The sequence below is a fragment of the Eumetopias jubatus genome, unplaced genomic scaffold (assembly GCF_037043125.1).
Source record: "Eumetopias jubatus isolate StellerSeaLion01/CBP00866 unplaced genomic scaffold, mEumJub1_p1.0 scaffold_3, whole genome shotgun sequence".
Lineage (NCBI taxonomy): Eukaryota > Metazoa > Chordata > Mammalia > Carnivora > Otariidae > Eumetopias > Eumetopias jubatus.
In genome coordinates, this window is record NW_028274809.1 from 88,255,975 (window position 1) to 88,283,038 (window position 27,064).

The following is a 27,064-nucleotide window of genomic DNA, read 5'->3' on the forward strand; positions in this document are numbered from 1 at the left end:
TATAAACAACATTGTGCATATAGAAATATTGAAGAATGTGACCATTCCTAACAGAATGTCAGAATCAAATGAATGAATTACATATTTTAAATGTACAGTTGTTATATGTGATGTTTATCCCTCCCATGTCTTATACTGCAGTTTCAAAATAGCATCACAAAACAAATATTCTTTATTTCTTACTACACACATAGAAAAAATACTCCCTTGCAGAGGAAGTGTATAGCTTCCTAATAAACTGAGATCACCAGACTGTAGTTCCTAGAATTGTCTTGAGAATAGCTCAAAACAAATACAATTAAAGTACTTCTTCCTAAGCTGACATTTAAGCAGTGGATGAACTCATTGTGTGTGTTCTTATAAGACATAATTATAAAGTAATTTCAGTGATTTTATGTGTGGATTCCATAATTATCTGTCCTATTCTTGGACTTTTAAGCCAAATCATCTATCTGACCTAAATTTAAATCAAGGCAATCTTAATTTTAAGAGAAACAATTTATTACACACTGTCTAAATCTACTTGAAGCAAGATATCTTAAAACAGTGTCTTCCTTCTCAGTATTCTGTTAGAGAAATATATGGAGGTCATAGAATCATGATTTAGAAGGAAATTTAGAGGCCATTAGTCCCATCTCTCTATTCAAATTCAAGAATCCCCTTCAACACTTCCCTCATAGGCAGGCATCCAACTTGGATTTAAACCCTATAACATTTACATAGTTTATAGTATTTGGGGACCATTTTAATTGACTTTTTTTTTCTTTTCATTAAGGCAATATCTGGCAATATCGGCATCTCTGTAATATCTACTAGCTGACCCTATATTTGCCTCTGTTGCTATAAAGAATCTTAAATCTTTTCCACTAGACATTTTCTATTTTCTATTATGCACCAACCTGAAAAACACATATGTGTGTATATATATATGAATATACATATATTCATATATATTCATATATACACATACATACACATATATTTATTTGCATATACATACACACACAAATATATATATTTTTTTCATGCACACAAATTTTTCCCTAGCAATATACCATATCCAGAATTCTGCACTAGGTATACAGTAGTTAACAAAACAGGCATAGCCTTAAACCTTGTGAAGCATCTTCTGTTATCTGCAAGGTGCAGGATAGGCAGATAGAACAAGAAATAAGTACCAAATAAGCAACTAATGTAATTTCTACAGACCAGAATGAAGGAGGAGAACAAACAGAATGACATAATGGAGACTAACAGGGAGACGGATTTCAATAGGTTTGCTGAAAGGCCTCTCCAAGGGTGTATCATTCAAACCAAGACTTAACATAGAAAAGGAATCAGCAATGGAGAGTGAGGGAAAGAGTATTTCAGATCAAGAAAATCATACATTTGAAGATCTTAAGTTGGGTAAAAGCTTGACTATCAGAGGAACCGAGATGAGGACAGTGGAGTTGGACTGTTGATAGCAAGGGCAGAAGTGATGAAGATGCAGTTGGAAAGGAAGCAGGATGAGAGCTTTGTACTTGTGTTCAGTGCAGGGATAAAATAGGGAAGTAAGAATTTTAAAAAATCCAACCTGTTCTGTGGAGAATGGATTGGAAGATAGAAGTGGAATCATGTGAATTTGTTGTCCAAATAATTGTTTGACTATAATATAATTTTTAAAAAAGAAGAAACTTTAGTTTGGAAAAGTCCATTTGAAATAGGCACAATATAACTTTGCACAAAACATTAAAAATAAGAAACTTGATTTATTTACATTTTTCCTACCATAACACCTATTTGTAGCTGTATACAGGAAGAGAGAATTACAGGGTTTTTCTATTAAAATAGTCAATTAAAAAAATTACTCATTTCAGAGATATGCTTTATCCAAAGTTTCATAAACAATTACAAAATCTGTAAAGAATTTGTTCATTTATTTCTTTATTAAAATATATTCTTGAGTAACTACCATCTAGAGCAATAGAAGTTAGTAAGACAGTAATTGCCCTCAAGGAGTTTATAATCTGGTGTGCTTGGTGTGCACACACATACACACACAAATTACCTATCAATTAAATAGAATGAAATAATGCTCTTCAGAAAATCATTGTGGTTTTTCAATTCACAATTGAGCTTTAGAGAATGAAAAGGATTTCCAAATGAGTAGATTTGGTCTCTGGGGCTTAGGATGTGCAGTCATGAGGTTAGTCACTGTACTCTGACTAGACATTATAAGTATTGTTTAGAGGCACGGATGTTAATGGCAGTTTTGAGATGAGATGAGTTCACTACGGCTAGAGCAGAGGGCATGTGAAGGAACATAGTAGGAGATGAAACTAGAAATATGCAGAAGTCTTCAATGTTGGGATTAAAAGAAGGTATTTTTTTTTTCTGATGACAATAATTGGAAGGTTTTGAGAATAAAAGTCACGTTTTTCAATTCATGACTTTGGAAGACAAGTCATAGAAATATGATAGTTGTATGGGAACAATCTGTTAGAAGCTCCCTTTGAAAAGGGATAAAAGACAGACTGTAGCATTTATAATAGGAATAGAAAAGTGGGGATTGATAGAATGGAATCACAGGCCTTCACAGTTTTAGAAATGGGGATAAAGCTGTAGGGGGACTTGGTCATGATGGCACTATTTCTCAAGCTGATAGATAGAGACGAATTCCCTCCTTTCCAATAATTTCTCACTTCATAATTTATATCAGTAACTTAGAAACCTGTGTCTCCAGTTCTGACTTCTCAAAATATCATCTGTAGTAAACATGCCCAAAGCTGAGTGCGTATTTCCCCCCAAACATGATCTCCGCTATCCCTACCTCAATTAATAGTGCCACACCCTTTAGATAACATAGCTCTTATGTTAGCACTAAATCGAGTTTTTTTAACAATAAAATGTATGTTATTTTCATGGCAGAGAAGTGGTTAAGGATTTCAATATGTCTAGGATTGACCACCTAATACAATTTAATTTGGGGGTACAATCAATATCAACAAAAGCAAGCTTAGTGCTATAGGGTACAAATACAAGTAAGAAATAATCCCTGCCCTTAATTATTTTAATTTTTGTTCGAAACCATCAGACATGTAACACCATTAAATATAATATAAGCCAAAAATTCAATAAATATTATTTAAAAAACTAAAAAGAAATGTCGCTAGGAAATAAAGGAAAGACTTTATTTTGACAAAAAGGGTAGAAATAGACTTCATCAAATAATTGTATTTGAACAGAACTTGAAAAATAGAGGTGAAATTTTTCCTTCCATATTAGCAGAAGGCTCACTTAACTTAATATTTACTTAATGAATACCTGAGTCTCACATATAAAAACATTTATATTAGTTTGTACTTACTTTATAGGTTATATTTCCTATTTTCTATGTTTAGGAATGATCACATTTCATATTGATTATAAGGCTTCCACAATATAACTTTTCATCACATAATGAAATTGGGAGATGATAATCACACACTTAGCCTCTGTTCGATTGGCACCCTTGTTTAAATTTTTTCTTATATTCTGTTTGAATAAAAATAATCTTAGATAATGGATCAGATCACAAACAATGATTTCTTTAAATAGCAAAATAATATAAATTATGCTTGGATTCACCACAATTACCCTTCATGTATGTGTCTGCATGTATATGCAATTTGGGTTGGAGAATCAAAGAAAAAAAAAGAGTGTTACTGTGGTTAAAAGAAACCTACAGGGGACGATAATTGCAATTTAACAAGTTGTAAAATAGCAACAATAATAAAACTGCATTGACTAACCATATTTAAGATTTCATGGAGTATTAATAGAGATAAAAATTTGTATATTTCTCTTTTACATAGTTGTTTTATACAGTTGACGTCAACTAGTTATATCTAAGTAACATAGGACTAGAGGAAATGAAAGGACTATCCCGTTTGTTCCTAATTTATTCCAATAATTAAGACCACTTGAAGAACATACTGGATGCAAGATAAACATATTTCCATGTTTATATTTCTAGGATAAGAATGTATTTTGACAATAAAATTCACCAATCTCAATATATTTCCTCAGGTCTAAAAAGACATATCAAAATAATTTTAAACTGTTAAGGGAATTTTTAAAAAGCTTAACTGGCATAAAATAATGAATGGTGTGTTACATCCTCAGTTGTCCCAAATCTTCCTGTTTAGATCACAGTAGGAATTTTTTAGTCATGGATACAGATTTTTCCCAAATTACCTCAGAAATTCTTTAGGGTCCACAAAAAGTGGGAGGCAGAGGATCTACTAAGGGCATTTCTAGGATCAACAGCTTAGAAAAGCTTTAGAGCTTTATAAAGTTGTATATGAGGTGACTGAATTAAAACCTACACTTTAATTAATAACTCCAGAACTTTCACATGACCCTAGAGCAACACTTTTGGAGGGTTTTAACATTATTCATGAGGGAACTAGAACATTAGCTGAAGGCTCCGTCTCCCACTGTTAGAGCTTACACAAAAGACTTGTTTTTAAAGGAAGAAGCTTTTGTTTGAGATAGAAATTAAACCTCAAAATCTCAAGGTCAGTCAACCTGATGTTATTAAACTTATGTGCAGCTAAATCATCTTCTGTGGGTTTTGAGGTAATAATAAGCAGCCATAAAGCATAGATAATTTGCATGAGGAAGACAAATTAGACTTGGCCAAATAAACCCAGTATGACCATACCCTTTAGTACAAAGACAATTCAGTTGCCTGTCTTAAAAACTAATAATTCATCAGAGATTAAATAAAGCCTGGAGTAGATCATTAACGGCATTGTGAGTTCTCAGGTCAGTCAATCTGCTTTTCAGTCACATCATTGATTATATGTTTTCTGAAGTGGACAACATTTAAAAATAAGAATGCTTCAAAAATCATTCTCCAAACTTAGTATCAACCCCAGAGAAAATCAATATTTGGCACTTAGTGTTAGGCTAAAGAGCAAATGGAACCAACAAGTGCCATAGTGGTTTTTCTGTAATGTGTCTGAATGGAATGTTCACTGAACACATCTGTACTTCCCCAAGGACTCCACAGATGCCCCCTCGCTTGGCAGATGAGCATTTAGATAGGAGGAGAAATCAGAATGTAATTAGATTTTAGAGCAGTGACCAATCGAAAGAAGCATCCCTCCATATGGTGGCTGGTTGAAATAACGTGTGTGCTCTTGTTTGTAACGTCTTAGTTGGATGTATTGGACAGACTGGGAGGAAGATGAAATAGATGACAGCGTGGGAAGGATTGAGAAGGCCTGGATGGATGGCTTCAATCGGCAAATTTTTGTGACTTCAAAGATGCTGTGGCCAAACGGTTTAACTCTGGACTTTCACACCAACACATTATACTGGTGTGATGCCTATTACGATCATATTGAAAAAGTGTTTTTGAATGGAACTCACAGGAAGGTAAAAGACAAATACTGCTGTTTTTTAACTCACAGGCTTCTTCACAGAGCGATGTTGTGTTGTGTTAGAAATACTTTCAAGTTTATTTTTACCCCTCTGAGGTGGCTGCCAGTAGTCTCTGTGGGGTGGCTAAAGGAGGCTGAGCATTAAGAAGTGCAGCTGGCCCTTGCCTCCAGGAGACGGGGACCAGCTCACTGTGGTATGCCAGGATTTGTGGGATTTTAAAAAGAAGCTCTCAGGATATCGGAGCTGTTTTAAAATGCAGTTTTTCTCCATCATTTATGAGTTTGCTATGACCAAGAAACCCAACTCTCTTCAAATATCTTTAATATTTGCAGGTGAAATTTAACCTATATATTATGAAAAAGTAATTATAGTGCATTTACTTAAATAAAGAACTTCATGACAGTGGAATTGAAAACAAAAATGAACTGGACTTCAAGCCTATTGCTATGAATAAATATCAATTTCCTCTTGCTTCTTTGGGTAGGATCATTGCAAACGCTTTTGAAATTCTTGAGTAAAATAGAGGATGGAGTTGACTGTGTGCCAACAGAAGCCGTGTTAAGAGAACATCACCTCTACATTGTATCTTATAATAACCTGAGTGCATATAACTTTATAAACTGACTTCAATTGTTTAGTTACGTAATAGAAAATAGAATGTTAGAAATTATCAGAATGCTTCCATTAATACTATACTTTTTTTTGGAAAGAAAGACTGCATAGTTGGCCTAGCCTACTCATTATGAATTCTGTTTGAGAAATAAACAGTACAGTAAGAAGTTAAGACTACTTCAATCATTGGTTGACTCTAACCATGCTTTTAGTATTTATCCCCCAATAGTAAAATTGATTGGCATTTAACCTAATATCACATATTTAACAGGTGCCAAATAAATGCGTATGACTCCTTTAAGGATATTGATATGGGGCACCTGGGTGGCTCAGATGGTTAAGTGGCTGCCTTTGGCTCAGGTCATGATCCTGGAGTCCCGGGATTGAGTCCCACTTCGGGCTCCCTGCTTGGCAGGGAGCCTGCTTCTCCCTCTCCCTCTGCCTCTGCCTGCCACTCCCTGTGATTGTACTCTCTCTGTCAAATAAAAAATAAATAAATAAAATAAAGATATTGATATGTACACCACATAGATAACATTGTAATGGCTAGTATATTTTAGACTTCATGTAGGTGAGAAAATAAAGGTAAAAAACTATCTTAATTATTCAGTATATGAAAATGTGACATGAAGAATTCAGATAAGAGGAGCAAAACTTGAATTTCTAACCCCACAATATTTAGATAACTTCTTCAATTCTTTAATTTTAAATAGAGTGAATACAAAATACTTTTTCATATTGTATACAATATCACTTTATAAATGGTGAACGGTGAAAAGATATTATTATTGGAAGTGTGATTCCTGATTCCTCTTCTACAAACCTCCATGTGAAACAGCACTTATCACACGTTTGTTCCAGTTAAACAAAAACAAAATACAACTAGAATGTAAAGAATATACTAAGAAAACCAGAACTGAAATTAGCCAGTGAGTCTTGTTTATCTACTTACTACGAATAAATGTTTCTATGTTCAAAATTAAAAACTCGACCTCCCTTCCTGTCGTTTCCCAGATTTCTTCAATTTGCATTGGCCCAATTAAGTAGGAGAATCCTTTACACTCCCAATGTTGTAAGACCATGTTTTATTCCTTGGCTGTTGGATAAGCAATATCAAAATACACATAATGACACTAATTGCTCAGATCAGTTTCTATTCCAGGTTATGATACTGGAATATCATAAAGAAAAGAGCAGGAAAGAGTGTCAGGCAAAGTCATTTTAATGTTTGTATTTCTTGACCATATGAGTAATGTCATATACGAGAGGATTTAAATGGATGAAATACAAATACCTCCTTCAAATAACATGTCCTAAAAGCAGAAAAATATGCTCACATTGTGAAATACATTTTTCAAATATACTGAAAGAAAATGAGTTAAGATATTAGTTACATCATTATCTGTTATACTTGTTTGAATATCATTTTCTATAAATATTTAGTTATGTTTTTAAAGGTCAGTTCTGATTTTTCACAATGTGTTTATATTTTACAGATTGTTTACAGTGGGAAAGAGCTGAACCATCCTTTTGGACTCTCGCATCACGGGAATTATGTGTTCTGGACCGATTATATGAACGGTTCCATTTTTCAACTAGATTTGATAACGAACGAGGTGACATTACTGAGGCGTGAAAGACCACCCCTGTTTGGGCTTCAGATTTATGATCCACGAAAGCAACAAGGTATTAAAAACCATATAAAATTTCTTCTGAGTTTTACCTACACTAATACTTCACAGTATTTACAAAAGTTTTTATTTTGACAGTGTCATTTAAGTTTTATGATAAAAGGTGTCTAGTCACTCCAGAGTCAATCAAATCTTAGATTTTGTTACAATAAACATTTATTATTTATTGTTGAAAATAGCCTAAGCAAGTAACTGGGAATTCTATTTGGGTGAAGTTCAAGGATTTCTCCAAATGCTTCCTTTTTCATGTTATCTTCATGTTATTTAGAGTAAAGAAGACTGAAGAAGACAGTTATTTAAAGTAAAAAGGAAAAAGATCCACTTAATGTTTTAAAGATTAAGTATTGTGAGCAGCGAGAAAAACTTTTCATGGGAAAGAAGTATTATGTGAAAATATTTTAAAATAAGTCGTACTATGAAAAGAGTATTGTAAAAAGTATATTAGTATATTTATCTGATTAGTGTCATGTCCATTTAAGGAACATTTAATTATTTTAGATGTTAAGAAAGGGAAATAATCTACTATGATATTCATGTCTTATTAAAATCAGGTAATGTTATTGTACATTTTATCTACATGAGTTATTAATATTTATTAGGCCATCTACAAATTGCATGACTCAGAATTTAGGTATTAAGCAAAGAAAACAGCTTAGTAAATTGTGTGGTAGACTTTTGTTATGAATCTAAATAGTCACTGTTCCTTTTATTTATGGAGATATTCTTGTGAAAACTTAATGAGCGGACATTTCAACAAATTTAGGATGAAAAAATAATATCCTGAGTTTTTCAATGCATATATTGTCAATAGAAAGTTATCTAGTAGTAAGAGATTTTTTTAAGATATTTCAGCTAAATCAGATATCTTAAAAGCAAACTATCTCATTGAAGTGCTTGTTTTTTTTTCCTACTGTATTAAAATTGCCTCATTGGGATACAAATGCAATTTTATAAAATGATGGAAGTATATAAAGTAAGAAATTTCAATAGATAATGAAAGATAAAATCTTTAAAAAGAATAAAAGTGAAATTATTTGAAGTGGTATAAGCTGTATTTTTGGACAAGTAATGAAGAATAGTAACAATTGTCTAGATAGATAAAATGCTAATATTTTCTATTACATTCATGTACTGCTCCTTACCCCCTCCCTTCCCCAACCATTATGGAGAGTCTACCCCAAACTGGAGGCAAGACCCTGAAAAAGAACAACTCTTCTCATCTCCTGTAGGGTTTTCCTTTCCTGATTGTTGTACCCTCTAATTTCATAATCATTGGTTTCCTAGATTTTATTACAGTAATCAGTATACAATCCCATTTCCTATTTCCATTCTCTTTAGAAATTGTTAATCTTGAATATCATTGCTGAACTCCTTCTAGCCAAATTCCATGATGTTTTCAGAATCTTCATTTTCTTCAAACTTCTAGTGGTTTTAGAAAGTTGATGAATTAAATGCAGCATGTGAGATAAGAAACACCTGACTTACTGTAAAATGGTCTTGGGCTCACATCCAGGTTCCAACACTTTTTCTTCTGAAACTTTAGACATATCATAAAAGATTTCACAAAGATAAGAAATGCTTTCTTCATAAAATTCCTGTAAGAATTAAATCACTATTTAATTGTCATTACATGTACCTCCCACACATTTTATATTAATTTTCCTTTATCATTTCTCTATAAGGATGCATTTAGTTAAAGTCTCCTTCCATATAAAAACGTTAAGTAAATATTGAAAGGAACAATGTATCACAATCATATACAATTGAGCACATGCCTCTGATAGGACTATGTGGAATGTACTCCTGTATTTCATGAGGAAATATGCCTGGTGTTCTAGACAGTTCCATTGGCATATAATTGTTCAATGCTATCTCTTGGATGGACAATGCTTTTTTAAAGTGCTTTTTAAAAATTGTTAATTAAAGTCACATTAAAATGAAAGCTTAGCCCTAACTACTAAACTCTTTATACAACCTTTATTATAGAAACCATTATGTTGTCTTACTGAAATAATGTGTTTGGGCAAATTGATTGATTATTTTTCATAAACTTAGGTGAAATAATCAATTAGTTTGAGTTTTCTACCCAGTCTTCTTGTAGCTAAGGAATGAGTAGTACTTAAGTGGATCTTTTGAATAGGTAATAGAGTATGAAGAGGATGTCTGGCCAAAATATTTTTCATTTAGTCAAAAGACATTGAATTGGATAACCTACTTAAGATTTAAGTTTTTCATATTTTTACTAAACTAATCAGAATAGGTAGATTATAAAGCAAAATGCACTCAGATGTTCAAATGCAGACATGTTATCTTACCATATTATAATTTTCTCTCATGAGAAAGTGAATGACATTTCTCTTTGCATCTTATGAACATCAGATATTAATAAATATTTAGAAACACACAATCAGTGGCACTCAAACTTTGGTTACATACTGTCTTGTTAGACTGTTTTTCTAAGAATAAAATAGTTGGAATTGAATAGAAAACCATCTTCCTACATAGGTACAGATCACTATTTCTTCATGGAATGGGATAAAGTAGTCTTATATAGTCTTGTATTTTCACTCTCTGAGAAACTATGTATATGACTATATACCTTATATAAACTTATATGTAGTATTTATACATGTATCTGTGAATATATATATATATAGAGAGAGAGAGAATATGTGTGTATATATATATATATATATATATATATATATATATACACACACACAAACAAACGTATATACGTAGATGCTAGATTATATCACACACATACACACACACACATCCCACCCAATAGGAATACCATGAGAAATATCCAGGAATGTTATTAATATAAAATTCATATTCATATTAATGTAACATCTAAATTCTTTTAGACTTGGTGTCAGAAAATTAGTCAGCTAATTTGACCTCTCCAGATCAGAAGAGTCTTTTATCAAATTATTTGTTAATATAACAGCTAATTTCAGGAAGGTAGATTTACAACCATACTAAACAGAAAAGTACCCTTAGGAATGAATTCCTAAGTAATGCCAAAACATTTTTTCTCATATGCTATTGCTGTTTCTTCCGATTTAATTGATAAATTTTCCTTCTTTTTCATTTACATTAGATATCTAGAAGAATTGTTAAAATCCTTTCCCGAAATTTCTCAGATAAAGCACAGGAATTGTATAAAACTAACACTTTTCCCTGTTTATTCTCTAGGTTCAAAAGCACACTCCCCCCCCCACATTTTAGAGAATAAGATATTCAAAACTAAGTGCAATATCTAAAATGATTAATGAATATTTTCTTATATAGAATTAAAAATAATAGATTAGCTTCTATGCCAAATATATGAAATTTATTAACTAATAATTAACTGTAATTCTAACTACAAGGAAATGGGCTAAATATTCTTATTTGAATCTCATAAAAGATATTTAAGGTAGATACTATCGATTTCTATTGTGCATATGAAAAACCCAAAGATCAGGCAGATATAGCCATTTGACCACAGGAAACAATGAGCCAGGGAAAAACTGGGATTCAAATTCAGGTTTGTCTGACCTTAAAGTGTTTTATGTGATGAATTTATGTGGCCAATTAAAAAAAAACATAAAACTACTATACTTTTAGATAGAAGGAAAAGAGTATGTCTTTTCTGTAGTGATTGTAGTTCTGACATTGATAAATTTTTATTCAAAACTTTTTTTAAAAAATGTAAAGTTCTTGACTACCCTATAGAACTCAGGATTAGGAGATCTTATATTACAAAGCATTAATATATCAGACACAGTAATTTTTATTTAGTATGTGACTTGTTTATTAACCACATTATTGTGTAGTCTACTAAGATTTACATTTAGTGATAGGGCCATCATCACAAAATTTGTCTTTCTTTCCAAATTTTCCATTTTGGAAATAATCACCATCAAAAAATAGCCCAAAAGACTAATTAGGCTCCTAATAGAATGTATGTGTGTGTTTCTTTTGCTGTGCAAAAGCTTTTTTTTCTTCATTGTCTATATAATTTAGTTTTTTTTTTTAATTTTTTTATTGTTATGTTAATCACCATATATTACATCATTAGTTTTTGATGTAGTGTTCCATGATTCATTGTTTGTTCATAACACCCAGTGCTCCATGCAGAATGTGCCCTCTTTAATACCCGTCACCAGGCTAACCCATCCCCCTACCCTGTGCAAAAGCTTTTTATCTTGATGAAGTCCCAGTAGTTCATTTTTGCCCTTGGTCCCTTGCCTTTGGTGATGTTTCTAGGAAAAAGTTGCTGCAGCTGAGGTCGAAGAGGTTGCTGCCTGTGTTCTCCTTTAGGATTTTGATGGACTCCTGTCTCACATTTACGTCTTTCAACCATTTTTGAGTCTATTTTTGTGTGTGGTGTAAGGAAATGGTCCAGTTTCATTCTTCTGCATGCGGATGTCCAATTTTCCCAACACCATTTGTTGAAAAGACTGTCTTTTTGCCATTGGACATTCTTTCCTGCTTTGTTGAAGATGAGTTGACCATAGAGTTGAGGGTCCATTTCTGGGCTCTCTATTCTGTTCCATTGATCTATGTGTCTGTTTTTGGGCCAGTACCATACTGCCTTGATGATGACAGCTTTGTAATAGAGCTGGAAGTCTGGAATCGTGATGCCGCCAGCTTTGCTTTTCTTTTTCAACATTCCACTGGCTATTTGGGGTCTTTTCTGGTTCCATACAAATTTTAGGATTATTTGTTCCATTTCTTTTTAAAAAGTGGATGGTATTTTGATAAGGATTACGTTAAATGTGTAGATTGCTCTAGGTAGCATTGACATTTTCACAATATTTGTTGTTCCAATCTATGAGCTTGGAACATTTTTCCATTTCTTTGTGTCTTCCTCAATTTCTTTCATGAGTATTCCACAGTTTTCTGAGTACAGATTCTTGCCTCTTTGCTTAGATTTATTCCTAGTTATCTTATGGTTTTGGGTGCAATTCTAAAAGGAATCGACTCCTTAATTTCTCTTCTGTTTTGTTGTTGGTGTATAGAAATGCCACTGATTTCTGTGCATTGATTTTATATCCTGCTACTTTACTGAATTCCTGTAGGAGTTCTAGCAGTTTTGGGGTGGAGTCTTTTGGGTTTTCCACATAAAGTATCATATCATCTGCAAACAGTGAGATTTTGACTTCTTCTTTGCTGATTTGGATGCCTTTTATTTCTTTTTGTTGTCTGATTGCTGTGGCTAGGACTTCTAGTATTATGTTGAATAGCAGTGGTGATAGTGGACATCCCTGCTGTGTTCTTGACCTTAGGGGAAAAAGCTCTCAGTCATTCCCCATTGAGAATGATATTCACTGCGGGTTTCTCATAGATGACTTTTATGATATTGAGGTATGTACCCTCTATCCCTACACTCTGAAGAGTTTTAATTAAGAAAGGATGCCGTACTTTGTCTAATGCTTTTTCTGCATCTATTGAGAGGATCCTATGATTCTTGTTCTTTCTTTTACTAATATATTGTACCACATTGATTGATTTGTGGATGTTGAACCAACCTTGCAGCCCAGGGATAAATCCCACTTGGTCATGGTGAATAATCCTTTTAATGTACTGTTGGATCCTATTGGCTAGTATTTTGTTGAGAATTTTTGCAGCTATGTTCATCAAGGATATTGGTCTGTAATTCTCCTTTTAGATGGGGTCTTTGTCTGTTTTGGGATCAAGGTAATGGTGGCCTCATAAAATGATTTTGGAAGTTTTCCTTCCATTTCTATATTTTGGAAGAGTTTCAGAAGAGTAGATATTAATTCTTCTTTAAATGTTTGGTAGAAATCCCCTGGGAAGCCATCTGGCCCTGGGCTTTTGTTTGTTGGGAGATTTTTGATTACTGTTTCAATTTCCTTAGTGGTTATGGGTCTGTTCAGGATTTTTATTTCTTCCTGGTTCAGTTTTGGTAGTTGATACATCTCTAGGAATGCACCCATTTCTTCCAGATTATCTAATTTGCTGGCATAGAGTTGCTCATAATATGTTCTTATAATTGTTTGTATTTCTTTGGTGTTGGTTGTGATCTCTCCTCTTTCATTCATGATTTTGTTGATTTGGGTCATTTCTCTTTTCTTTCGATAAGGTTGGCCAGGGGTTTATCAATCTTATTAATTCTTACAAAGAACAAGCTCCTAGTTTTGTTGATCTGTTCTACTGTTCTTCTGGTTTCTGTTTCATTGATTTCTGCTCTGATCTTTCTTATTTCTCTTCTCCTGCTGGGTTTAGGCTTTATTTGCTGTTCTTTCTCCAACTCCTTTAGGTGTAGGGTTAGGTTGTGTAGTTGAGACCTTTCTTGTTTCTTGAGAAAGGCTTGTATTGCTATATACTTTCCTCTTAGAGCTGCCTTTGCTGAATCCCAAAGATTTTGAACAGTTGTGTTTTCATTTTCATTGGTTTCCATGAATTTTTTTAATTCTTCTTTAATTTCCTGGTTGACCCATTCATTCTTTAGTAGGATGCTCTTTAGCTTCCATGTATTTGAATTCTTTCCAACTTTCCTCTTGTGATTGAGTTCTAGTTTCAAAGCACTGTGGTCTGAAAATACACCGAGAATGATCCCAATCTTTTGATAGTGGTTGACACCTGATTTGTGACCTAGGATGTGATCAGTTCTGGAGAATGTTCCATGGGCACTAGAGAAGAATGTGTATTCTGTTGCTTTGGGATGGAATGTTCTGAATATATCTGTGAAGTCCATTAGATCCAGTGTGTCATTTAAAGCCTTTATTTCCTTGTTGATCTTTTGCTTAGATGATCTGTCCATTTCAGTGAGGGGGGTGTTAAAGTCCCCTACTATTATTGCATTGTTGTCAATGTGTTTCTTTGCTTTTGTTATTAATTGCCTTATATAATTGGCTGCTCCCATGTTAGGGGCATAAATTTTTACAATTGTTAGATCTTCCTATTGGCTAGACCCTTTAAGTATGATATAATGTTCTTCCTCATCTCTTATTATAGTCTTTGGTTTAAAATCTAATTTGTCTGATCTAAGGATTGCCACCCCAGCTTTCTTTTGATGTCCATTAGCATGGTAAATGGCTTTCCACCCCCTCACTTTCCATCTGGAGGTGTCTTTGGGTCTAGAATGAGTCTCTTGCAGGCAGCATATCAATGGGACTTTTTTTTTTTTTAATCCAATCTGATACCCTGTGTCTTTTGATTGGGGCATTTAGCCCATTTACATTCAGGGTAACTATCGAAAGATATGAATTTAGTGCCATTGTATTGCCTGTAAGATGACAGTTACTGTATATTGTTTCTATTCCTTTCTGGCCTATGCTACTTTTAGGCTCTGTCTTTGCTTAGAGGACCCTTTTCAATATTTCTTTTAGGGCTGGTTTTATGTTTGCAAATTCCTTTAGTTTTTGTTTGTCCTAGAAGCTTTTTATTTCTCCTTCTATTTTCAATGACAGCCTAGCTGGATATAGTATTCTTGGCTGCCTATTTTTCTCATTCAGTGCTCTGAATATATCATGCCAGTCCTTTCTGGCCTGCCAGGTCTCTGTCGATACGTCTGCTGCCAATCTAATGTTTCTACTGTTGTAGGTTACTGACCTCTTGCCTTAAGCTGCTTTCAGGATTTTCTCTTGGTCTCTGAAACTCGTAAGTTTTACTACTAGATGTCGGGGTGTTGACCTATTTTTATTGATTTTGAGGGGGTTCTCTGTGCCTCCTGGATTTTGATGCCTGTTTCCTTCCCCAGATCAGGGAAGTTCTCTGCTATAATTTGCTCCAATATACCTTCTGCCTCTCTCTCTCTTTCTTCTTCTTCTGGGATCCCAATTATTCTAAAATTGCTTCATCTTATAGTATCACTTATCTCTCGAATTCTGCCCTCATGATCCAGTAGTTGTTTATCTCATTTTTCTCAGCTTCTTTATTCTCCATCATTTGGTCTTCTATATCACTAATTCTCTCTTCTGTCTCCTTTATCCTAGCAGTTAGAGCCTCCATTTTTGATTGCACCTCATTAATAGCCTTATTATTTCGACTTGGTTAGATTTTAGTTCTTTTATTTCTCCAGAAAGGGATTCTCTAGTATCTTCCATGCTTTTTTCAAGCCCAACTAATATCTTTATAATCTTCATTCTGAACTCTAGTTCCTACATCTTACTAATGTCCTTATTGATTAGGTCCTTGGCAGTTGGTACTGCCTCTCGTTCTTTTTTTTTTTTTTCTTGAGGTGATTTTTTCCATCCTGTCATTTTGTCCAGAGAAGAAGAGATGAATGAGAGAACAAAATGTTAACCGGGTAACAGTGACCCTAGAAAAATATACACTAAACAAAACTAGGAGACCCGAGACCAGGGGGGAAAAGAAAGGGAAAGAAAGAAAGAAAGAAAAAAAAAAAGATTATGATCAAATATCATCAGGCTGGTGAATAGATCAGTGCCACACACTAGATTTGGGGCGTATTTGGTCTGTTAGAAGAAACTGCCTCCCGAAATTTTAAAGAAAGAAAAACTTATATATGTACAAAAATAAGGGTAAATACGATGAAGGGATGGAATATGACTGTAAAGATGAAAATTTTAAAAGATTTTATAAAAGTAATTGAGAAGAAGTTGGTTGAAAAAAGAAAGAAGAGAAATTAAAAAAGAACCAAAAAAAAAAAAAAAAGTGGGAGAGAATGTGATCAGGCAGGAGACTAGAACAAAGCCATACACCAGAGATTTAGGGTATATTTTGGTCTGTTAGAAGAAACTATATCCCAAAATTTTAAAGAAAGAACAAGTTATATATATATATATATATATATATACCAAAAATAAGGTTTACTACTATGAAGGGATAGAATATGACTCTAAAAATGAAAAATAAAAAAGATTAAAAAAAAGGGATTGATAAGATTTTGGTTGAAAAAGGGAAAAGGAAAAATTCAAAAAAAATAGAAAAAGATAAAGAAAATTTTAAAAATTACTTTGAAAGACTATGAATCATGGGAAAAAAGCCATGAATTCTATGTGCTGTATTCCCCTAGCGCTGGAGTTCTGTCATTCTCACTGATCGGTAAACTTGGTCTTGGCTGGCTGTTCTTGTTGATCTTCTGCGGGAGGGCCTTGTTGCCGTGGTTCCCAAATGTCTTTGCTGGAGGCGGAATTGCCCCACCCTTGCCGGGCCGGGCTAAGTAATCTGCTCGGGTTTGCTCTCAGAAACTTTTGTTTCCTGCAAGCTTTCCGTGCAGCTTTGGAGGACGAGAGTGAAAATGGCGGCCTCCCAATCTCCACCTGGGAGGAGCCAAGAACTAGGGGCACCACTCCTCAGTGAGGCCCCAGAGAAAAGCAGTCAGTCACTCCTGTCTCCCTGGTCTCTGGCTGCACTCCATGCTCACCCGACCTGTGACCCCGTGTGGAGTTTCCAAACCCAGCAGATCCCTGTGTTGCACTCCTGCGCCACTCTTCCCAGGGGAGGAAGGGGAGTCTCCCCGGATCTGCCGATTGTTGGGTCCCTGCTGGAAGAGCAGTGGCCCGACTGTGCTGTGGATCACAGTTTATGGCAACCCCGAGATGAGAGCCTGTGCCTCAGCTCCGTCTCTGCAGCCACTTCCCCACTCCGATACCTGGGAGCTCTGCTGTACTCAGGCACCCCCGGTTTTTCTATGACCCTGAGGGTCCTGAGACCACACTCTCCCAACGAGGGTTCCACCTCCACTTAGCCTCTGGAGCAATGTCCCTCAGAGGAGCAGACTTCTAAAATTTCTGATTTTGTGCTCTACTGCTCTGTCACTTGCCGGTAGTGGCTGGTGGAGGCCCCCTCTCCCACCGTCTATCTTCCCGAATATCGCCTCGGATTCACTTCTCCACACATCCTACCTTCCAGAAAGTGGTCACTTTTCTGTTCAGAGTTGTTCCTATTCTTTTCTTCGATCTCCTGTTGAGTTCGTAGGTGTTCAGAATGGTTTGATCCCTATCTAGCTGAATTCCTGGGACCAGATGAAATTTAGGTCTCCACTCCTCTGCCATCCTCCCCCCAAAATATTTTGATTAAATCAAATTTTCAAGAATCTGAATGTTACTAAAATAATGATATACAATTTAATCCTGTACATAATATGCATAGCATATTCAGAACACCTAAGTATTCTATGAAGTATTACATTTTTATTGTATAATTATTGAATAAACATGGTTATATCTGGAAACTACTTAAAAAGTCTCTACAGTCCTTATTGGGAAAAACTTGAACTAAGCTTCATTATCCTCTGAGTTCGGAAATTGATACTAAAGCTTGAATTATTAGCTTCCTTAGCTTTCAAGTGTATTTTTACTTTTCATAAACATAGCAAATTTAGTTTACTTCTCAGAATAATGGAAGGAAATGATTATATACTTCAGGTTGTTTCTTCTGATCTGATTCTGCTATCCTAGACAGACATCATCATGTCCTGTAACCTTACTCTCTTCTGGTGCTTATCTGCCCCCATACCTGTTTCTTCTGACGAACATGCAAATTCCTTCTATTTCCCAGCACATCGTATATTTTTAAATGTTTCTGAATTTTATTTAGGGTTCAGTAGTTTTCCTGACTACATTAATGAATATGTAATATACATATGCATATATATGCATACATTTTTATGCCTACCTGTGTCTCCTAGAAAGAATGTGAACCTGAACTTGCTAACTTTGGATAGAATCAGAGTTCTCTGACATATTCACTTCCCTACTCTTGCAGGTGACAATATGTGCCGAGTAAATAACGGGGGCTGTAGTACACTGTGCTTGGCCATTCCAGGAGGCCGAGTATGTGCTTGTGCTGATAATCAACTTTTAGATGAAAACGGGACAACTTGCACATGTAAGTTTTGTTCATTAGTTACATTCATTGATTATACATGTGTTTTTGAAGAGGAAAAGCAGATGAAACCAAAGGAATTAAAATCAAACTTGGAAAGAGAAATTCAGATAATCACTTAGGTATAATCCTCTTTAGGTTACAAATAATTAACTGAATTAACTTATATAAAAAACAGTGAATAATGATGACGTTTTCCAGAGCATTTGTGACTGTTGCATAATAGTTTACTAATAAAAATATATATATCTATAAAGTAGTTTATATATATTTATATATTATATATATAAGCTTGTATATAGTTTGTATTTATATATCTTATTTTTGTATATTATATATATAAATAGTTTAGTAATAAAAATATATATATGCCACAGAAGAAAATATTTCATAAAATTGTTAAGGACCTTCACCATTAGGACAAGCTCAGTTATCTATCTTTGTTGGTGAAGACAAAAAGAGAGGCAAAAAAGAGACTTAGGGAAATTCAGGACTTTCTCAAGATACTGAATTAATTGGATTGATTGACCTGGATTAAAGGCACTTTATTAACTTTTACTGACCTCCCTCAATTTACTGAATCTTGTTATTCCAGTGTGACCCTTTTGAAGTTTGTTCTCTTTATATATATCAAGTTCCTTAACCATAGCAATAGGACACATGCTATGTATCTATTGAGTACTATAGAAATGTTTCTGGAATGGTTTGATCTAGAATTGCATGTTATTCATGATTCTTCAGAGAAACAGAACTAATAGGATGTAAATATATAGAAAGAGATTTGTTATGAGGAATTGGCTCATGCAGTTATGGAGGCTGACAACTCCCAATATCTGCAGTCAGCCAGTTGGAAACTGGGGAGTACCATTGGTGTAGTTCCAGTCTGAATGCTGGTAGGCTGAAGACCCTAGAAGAGCCAGTGTTTCAGTGGGAGTCTGAAGGTCAGAAAAAAAACCATGGACAGTTCCAAACAGTCAGGCAGAGAGAATTCTCTTATGTGCAGGAAGGTAGGCTTTTTCATTCAATTCAGGCCTTCAATTGATTGGATGAGGGCCACTCACCTGCTTAATTTAGTCTACAGATCCCAATGTTAATCTCATCTAAAACACTCTCACAGACACACCCAGAATGATATTTGACCAAACATCTGGGCACTCTAAGACCTACTCAAGTTGACACATAATCTTAACCATCACAAGTTATTAAATAATACATAAATAAATGCATTTTTCATCAATTATAATGATTATCTCGGGGAAGGCAGAAGGAGAAATAAGTATAATAAGATTTCAACTTATCTGAAATGTTTTATTTCTTCTGAAGAAGAAACAATGTGAATAAGGGATTTTTACAAATGATTTAATACATAGTAACATTTGAGAAATATACAGAAAAAATTTAAGTGAAAAATCCACCCATTATGCCACTATTCAGAAATAAACTACTAAGACATTTTCTTGTTGTTCCTTGTAATTATATGTCCCTGGAGGTTATTATATTTTACTACTACTAATAAGAATTATAGGTAAAATTTATTGTATTCTTATATAGGATGTGGGACTTTATGATAAATTTTCATGGTTCTCATTAGCCCTTATAATAATCATATAAGGAAGATACTATTATTACTTCACTTTAATATTCAGAATGTAGACTTGAGGGTTAATAACTTTTCATAATTCACGTAATTAATACATAGGAATTTAGATCCCAAATTATTTTATTTTGGAGATGGAATTCTTAGTTATGTTGCATTTTTACACATTTTGGATCATACCACAGTATCATTTACATTGTGCTTTATTTTTATTTAATAGGAGCATAAGCATCTTATCATGTGACTACATATTCTTTGTAAACATGATTTTTAAACCATTTATCTTCATTTTTCTACTTGATGTTTGGTGTTATTTCTGATGGATTGTTATAGATATGTGTGTGTTTCTTTACTGTTTATGATCCCTTCTGTATTTTACCATATAGTCCATGGTCAATTTGTTACATTTTCTTTTTTAAGCATTCGGAATAATACTACCAGTTTTAAATTCTATTCTTATTAATTTGAATTTTAACTATTTGAGATGAGGACTTTGGCTTCTATTCTCTTTATCTTCCTTAATTTCATTCTTTAAAATTTAGGATTTCTGACAAGGAATATTATTTTGAATCATCAATCAGTAAATCTTTTTATAAAATGTTTTGACATGTATAGCTAGTTTGTTGATCAATTTTATAATATTTTCTTTTAGACCTGACTCAGTGTTTCACTGGTTGTATTGCTTAGAAGTCAAACGTTAGTTCCTCACTGTTTAATTATTTATTTTCACTGATGTTTAGGATAGATAAAGTAATTTCTTGAAGTTGCTTCTTCAAGAAGAGGACAAAGACTGTATAACTATGGAGTTCCTGTGTTTTCTCTATAGGTTTCCTTTGCATTTATACATGACTGACAATTCTGGATATTAATTCTTGGCTAAACAAAAATTTTCTTCAAAATTCTTGAAATACTATTTAATTTATTCTGGGGTACTATACTTGAGAGTAGAAATACAAATTTTACTTCTCTGGGCAAATTTTTTCTCATTGTTAGTAGGGTTTTTAAATTGTCTATTAAGACAATTCCTGTAGAACATATTATGTTCTGAAGTATACTTTCTTTGCGTCATCAGGTGGTTTCCTTCCTTTGCTCTGTAGTATTATTTTTTAATTCATATTTTGTTGTTTATTTATCATCAGAAGGGAAGAGATCTATCAAGACCTATGGTTTTTCAATAAGCAGGGATTAAGCATTACTTTGAACAACATAAAGTCTTTCTGATTGTCTACTAGGCTAAATCTTATCTTGGTTATTGAGAGAGAAAAGGTATAGTTTATATGTACATTTCCTAGTTCAATTTTTAGTATCTACCACAGATTCATCTAAAGTTATTTTTCTGGTATAAAATGAAATTTTTTACTATCCCAGATGAATAATTCTGACATTTTGAACAAATGAAATGTGTGTGTATGCATGTGCACACACACACAGACACACACAAACACACACACACAGTAACCTTTATGGACCCCCACCTAGTGTTATCCTGCCGTTGCTCTACCCCGAGATTTCCTCTCAAGGATGGAAGGTACCAGTGCAAGTATCTCCTTTTTTGATAGACGCAGACCTTACAGTGAATGCTGCAGGAGCAAAGGGTCTCTCTTTTTACCTAAAGAAAAATAAGCTTATTCAATTTTTAATGGTAAAAGTTTGAGAAGCTTCTGGCTGAATATTTAAACCTTGTTCTATTGGTCTTGCAAAAAAGTCAAAATTCCCTTAAGATAGTGTCAGTTGAATGATCAAGAGGCTGAGTTTTCAAGGATCGTGTGAGTTTTTATCCTTCATCTTAGTTTTCATAGTGGGAAGTTGGAGGGAGAGTGTATACATCAGATATATCTAGATGGTTTTTTAAGCTTGAAATGTTCTAATTAGTTTTTTAATTTTAATTGTGTGAATCATAATTATCTGGATCATTGACATCCAAATTATCTTTCCTATTTTTTCCTTCATTCTATGCCCCATTAAAAATTTATGGATTCCTTATGAGTTGACAAATCTATATCGATATTGATATAGAAAAGATACTGACCATTGGATATCTTTGTGTAAATAAAAATTGGGTGACTTTTGGCTTTTAAGGAAATACTATACACAATGTTGGTCATACAGTTATGATAGGAAATTTGTTATCATGACTGGACACATATGATTATATATCTGGTGAAAATTTTTCTGTGACTATTGGTGTCTTTCTAATATCTACAATTCTTTGATGATGTAACTCCAGTGCAATAAAAAGAGATAGGAAAGAAGATTATTTTATCTATACTTGTTACACTAAACAATGTTAAATCAACAAAACCATCTGCATTCTTATTTGGGAATTTGTTGTTGCATTTGTCTGTTTGAAACTCTACTATATCTTTAATAGGGCATGAAACTTGCCAGGTTTCTTTCAAATGTGATGGGAAAAATCATGAGTAAGCAGATAATAACTCATTTCTTACAAACAATTCATAGTGTGTTTATATAAATTATTCCAGTTCCTATTCCTTTAATGGCAAAAGTTTTTTAAGGATGTTAGCCTTCAGACACATGAAAAAATGCTCAACATCACTCAACATCAGGGGAATGCAAATCAAAACCACAATGAGATACCACCTCATACCAGTCAGAATGACTAAAATGAACAACTCAGGAAACAACAGATGTTGGTGAGGATGCAGAAAAAAGGGGAACCCTCTTATACTGTTACTGAGAATGCAAGCTGGTAAAGCCACTATGGAAAACAGTATGGAGATTTCTCAAAAAAAGTTAAAAATAGAACTACCCTACAACCCAGCAATTGTGCTTCTAGTATTTATCCAAAGGATACAAAAATAGTGATTCGAAGGAGCACATGCATCCCAATGTTTATAGTAGTAGTGTCCACAATAACCAAAATATAGAAAGAGCCCAGATGTCCATCAACAGATGAATGGATTAAGAAGATGTGAGATATATATATATATCTTCAAAAGAATATCTTCAAAAGATATATATATCTTCAAAAAGAATGAAACCTTGCCATTTGCAATGACATGGATGGAACTAGAGGGCATTATACAGAGCAAAAGAGCAAAACAGGTCAGAGAAAGACAAATACCATATAATTTCACTCATATGTGGAATTTAAGAAGCAAAACAGAACAACATAGGGGGAGGGAAAGAAAAATAAAATAAGATAAAAACAGAGACAGAGGCAAACCCTAAGAAACTCTTAACTATAGGAAACAAACCGAGGGTTGCTGGAAGGGAAGTGGGTGGGGGATGGGGTAACTGGGTGATGGGCATTAAGGAGGGCACTTGACATAATGAGCATTGGGTGTCATATGCAACTGATGAATCACTAAATTCTACCCCTGAAACTAATAATATACTATATGTTAACTAAGTTGAATTTAAATATTTTTTAAAAGAATATGTTAGCCTTAGTTTTCAGATGAGCACATGCAACTGCAAAAGGATTACAAATAGAGTTCATGGTTGCAGAGTATGGTATAAATCAAATATGAGCATGCCACTAACTTCTCATTAATGCTGATTCCTCTCAGCTTCTAATTTAGTTCAGGCTACGTTATAGTTTTCTGAACTGATTTCAACTGGATTAACTAGGTAATCTGAGTTAACAAGCAAAACAAAAATACATATTGCAACCACTGAGATATGATTGTCCTGGTTCCAGTCATCCTCGTTGAACTGACATCAAATGAACAAAACCCATTGGCAGCTGGTCAGACCAGAAGTAAACACCAAAGGTAGTGTCTCAATGAATTTGCACCATTAGGCTGTGCCAGAAGAGACGTTCACCCAGCAGAAAAATATTGGCATGTTACATGATTGATTAAGGATGAATTCTAATGCCATGCCTGGAAGGAATCAAGAATGAGAGTAGGCTGGACTCTTTGTCCTTGTGGATCTTGTGTGGCATGGGCAAATCCTCTCACAGTTAGAAATGAGACCTAGTGTAGCATAGTAACTTGGAACTGACTGCACTGGAGAAGCATATGTAAAGCCAGTTGATCAATTATCAAGTGAGTTTTTTAATTTATTTTGATGCCTTTTTGGGGAAAAATACAATATACAAAACTAATAAATGAGAACATGGATAATCCCAAGAAAGTAAGTTAAGCTCCTAAAAAAAAAAGATAGTCATTATTTTTTTTAATAGTGAGATAATTTTGTATAGAATAATGTCAGTAATTCTTTAAATTCCTCTTTAGTGGCCTGAAAGAATAGACAAAATTTTCCAATGTGCCTTACTCCTAAGAAAGCAGCTTAAAAATATTGATCATCCAAGGTAGCATTGCACAATTATATGTCAGTGGTGCTCTGTGACCTTCTTTACCTTCTGGAACACCAGATATATTCCTCTGTCAAAAACAGTGCTCCGCTATGACTAAGCCGTTTATCTGTTCAGCTGTGACAAGCCTTATGTTCTAGGATATATGCAATCTAATGTGTAGTAAAAAGTTTAAGGCAGTAAAAAGTTTAAAAGCCCCATCCAGATGAATATTTATGGCCTTCTGTGCATAGGAACCCACAGAAGATTATGTACCACTTAGGTTGGCTGCTCAGAAGACCACTCTATCTAATGAAAGGTCATCCCACTATGATCTAAAGGAGAAAATTCAAAACCCAGAGCAGCATGTTTCACATTGCCTTCCTAAATAGGCAAGCTTATATAAAGGCATCAAAAACACTGCAACTTCAAGTTTTCTTTTAGGTCCTTTTGTCTTCCTGCTCAAATAAAAGGATAGTTAGAAATTCTCCCCAAATACAAAAACAATCTGCTAAATAAACATATCCTAAAGTGAAATGTATAGGGACCATAGGAAAACTTCATTTTGTTTGTTGTACTAGGACTCATGCTTTTATGACTAAGTTATCATAATTTTGATATGGTCAACAGCAAAAACATCAGTTGACAGAAGAGACAATGATTACTTTAGATACATTACCACACTGGGATTGAAAAGAAGAAAAGCAAAGTGAAAAACACAGATACTTGTTCATGGGCACCACAGCTTATTAAACCACGGTGAGGAACATATGTATTTAGTTCAGTTTCTGAGCTGAGATCCAAATCTGAGCTGATTCCAAACTAAAATAAAATAAACCAGTTTATTAGTAGGGTTTCTCCCTTTACTTCATTATGATCTGGACATGAATTCCAGCAATCCCCAGTTTTTAGTGGAAAGTAATTCTAGAATGCATATTTCCTTTTGCAGTGCATGGAAGAGTCATGCGGAGACCTTCTAATTTCAATGTTCTAACAGCAGGTATCATAGGATGTTTCAGACCTGACGGTTCCTTGCCGGGAATGTTATGATTCATGTCATTTTATTTTTGATCCTGGTTAAATTAAAGGATTATTTATTACTTTGTCAGCTTTCTTACTGGTGAGATCATGTAGTAATATTTTTACTAGAAGTGACCCTGGTGGTAGAATTATGGGTTTTGCATCAGTTTTCAAATTCGTGGTGCAAAGCACAACTCTGAAGCAAAGCTTGCAATTCTAGCACTTGTTAATATATTGAAAGCAATCTATGTGTCTGCCCAACACCCAAGAGCTATATAGGTTCAGTCACATTAAACATTGGAACAAAGTCACATACATGGAGCTTTTCCTATATGTTCACTTTTTTTGGCGTGGGGGGCACTTTATTACTCTTTCTGTTTATCTATATATGGATCTTTTCCCCTTCAATTAAATTAACTTCACCCGTGGTCTTGGGTGCTGGTAAAAAGCTTTTGAGCCACTTGAAGTGATATTGTTTTCCTGAAGTATTTATACAGTCTCCAGAGAAAGAATTTCTCACTATAATAAATGGCTGTAATGTAGAATTATGTCTCTACTAATTCCAGTAAGTTAGGCAGCAAGTATTTTTTTAATGTCTACTCTATGACTGGTTCTATTCTAGGTATTATTCTGTTCTGTATGTGACATTGTCCTTCCTACATTCAAGAATTCCAAGTGGAAACATTAGATGTATAAAAATTATTTATAAAATGACTCCTTTATAGAGGTTTGTGCAAGGTATACAGAATACTAATCTTATTTTTTCTAGGTGCTATTAGCTCTCTTATGTGATACCTAGTATTTGGCTTCATCATCTCATTGATTCTCACAAAAGTAGGTAGATTGGCTGGCCATCAGCTGGGGTGTGACGATAAATGATGTTGCTGCCCAATTCCACGGAGTTAGGTCTATGCTTGGAAAAAGAATGCTTTTTGAATGTCAAAGCTACGATCTTATCCAGATTATCACTTATCATATTAAACATTTTCTTGATAATGGACATTGCTAGCTCAAAATCATCTGTCTTCTCTCATTACAGATCTTGCACATACCTGATAGCATTATGATAGCATGGTTTCTGTGTGACATACTACTGGTTACATTTGGAAGGCTTGGGTTAGGACTAGAAAATAACCAATGATGTCATACACCTTGAAAGACTTCGGAAATCAGAACCCAGTATTTTTTTTTAAAGATTTTATTTATTTATTTGAGAGAGAGAGAATGAGAGAGAGAGAGAGCACGAGAGGGAAGAGGGTCAGAGGGAGAAACAGACTCCCCGCTGAGCAGGGAGCTCGATGTGGGACTCGATCCTGGGACTCCAGGACCATGACCCAAGCCGAAGGCAGTCGCTTAACCAACTGAGCCACCCAGGCGCCCCCTAGTATTTTTTTTTTTAATATTTACTATTATGTCAAAAATTCTGAAGGGTCTTAGATTCTACCTTAGGCAAGCTAACATATTAACTTGTAAAAGATTCATAGATTCTGACAGAAGACACACAATTCCTGGATCAGACACAGAAGATTTTATTATTCATGTCACAGCAGGCAGCATGAGTTTCATGTTCATATTCGTTCTCTTCACCCCACCCAGCCCCAAATCATATGGGGCAGTGCATAGGCAGGTCTAGGTGAATGCTGTACACTCAGTGAATTTGTA

At 34.3% G+C, this 27,064-nt stretch overlaps 1 protein-coding gene across 2 annotated transcripts in view; it reads left to right on the forward strand.

Annotated features, from left to right (window-relative positions):
* The window catches only part of LRP1B (LDL receptor related protein 1B), a 1,880,289-nt gene that overhangs the window by 1,115,917 nt on the left and 737,308 nt on the right, over positions 1-27,064 (forward strand). For both annotated transcript variants that reach the window (XM_088022156.1, XM_088022157.1), the window contains 3 exons: positions 5,187-5,406; positions 7,521-7,710; positions 18,405-18,527. In XM_088022156.1, coding sequence (XP_087878282.1) covers positions 5,187-5,406; positions 7,521-7,710; positions 18,405-18,527 — 533 coding nt within the window. The remainder of the gene's footprint in view (positions 1-5,186; positions 5,407-7,520; positions 7,711-18,404; positions 18,528-27,064) is intronic.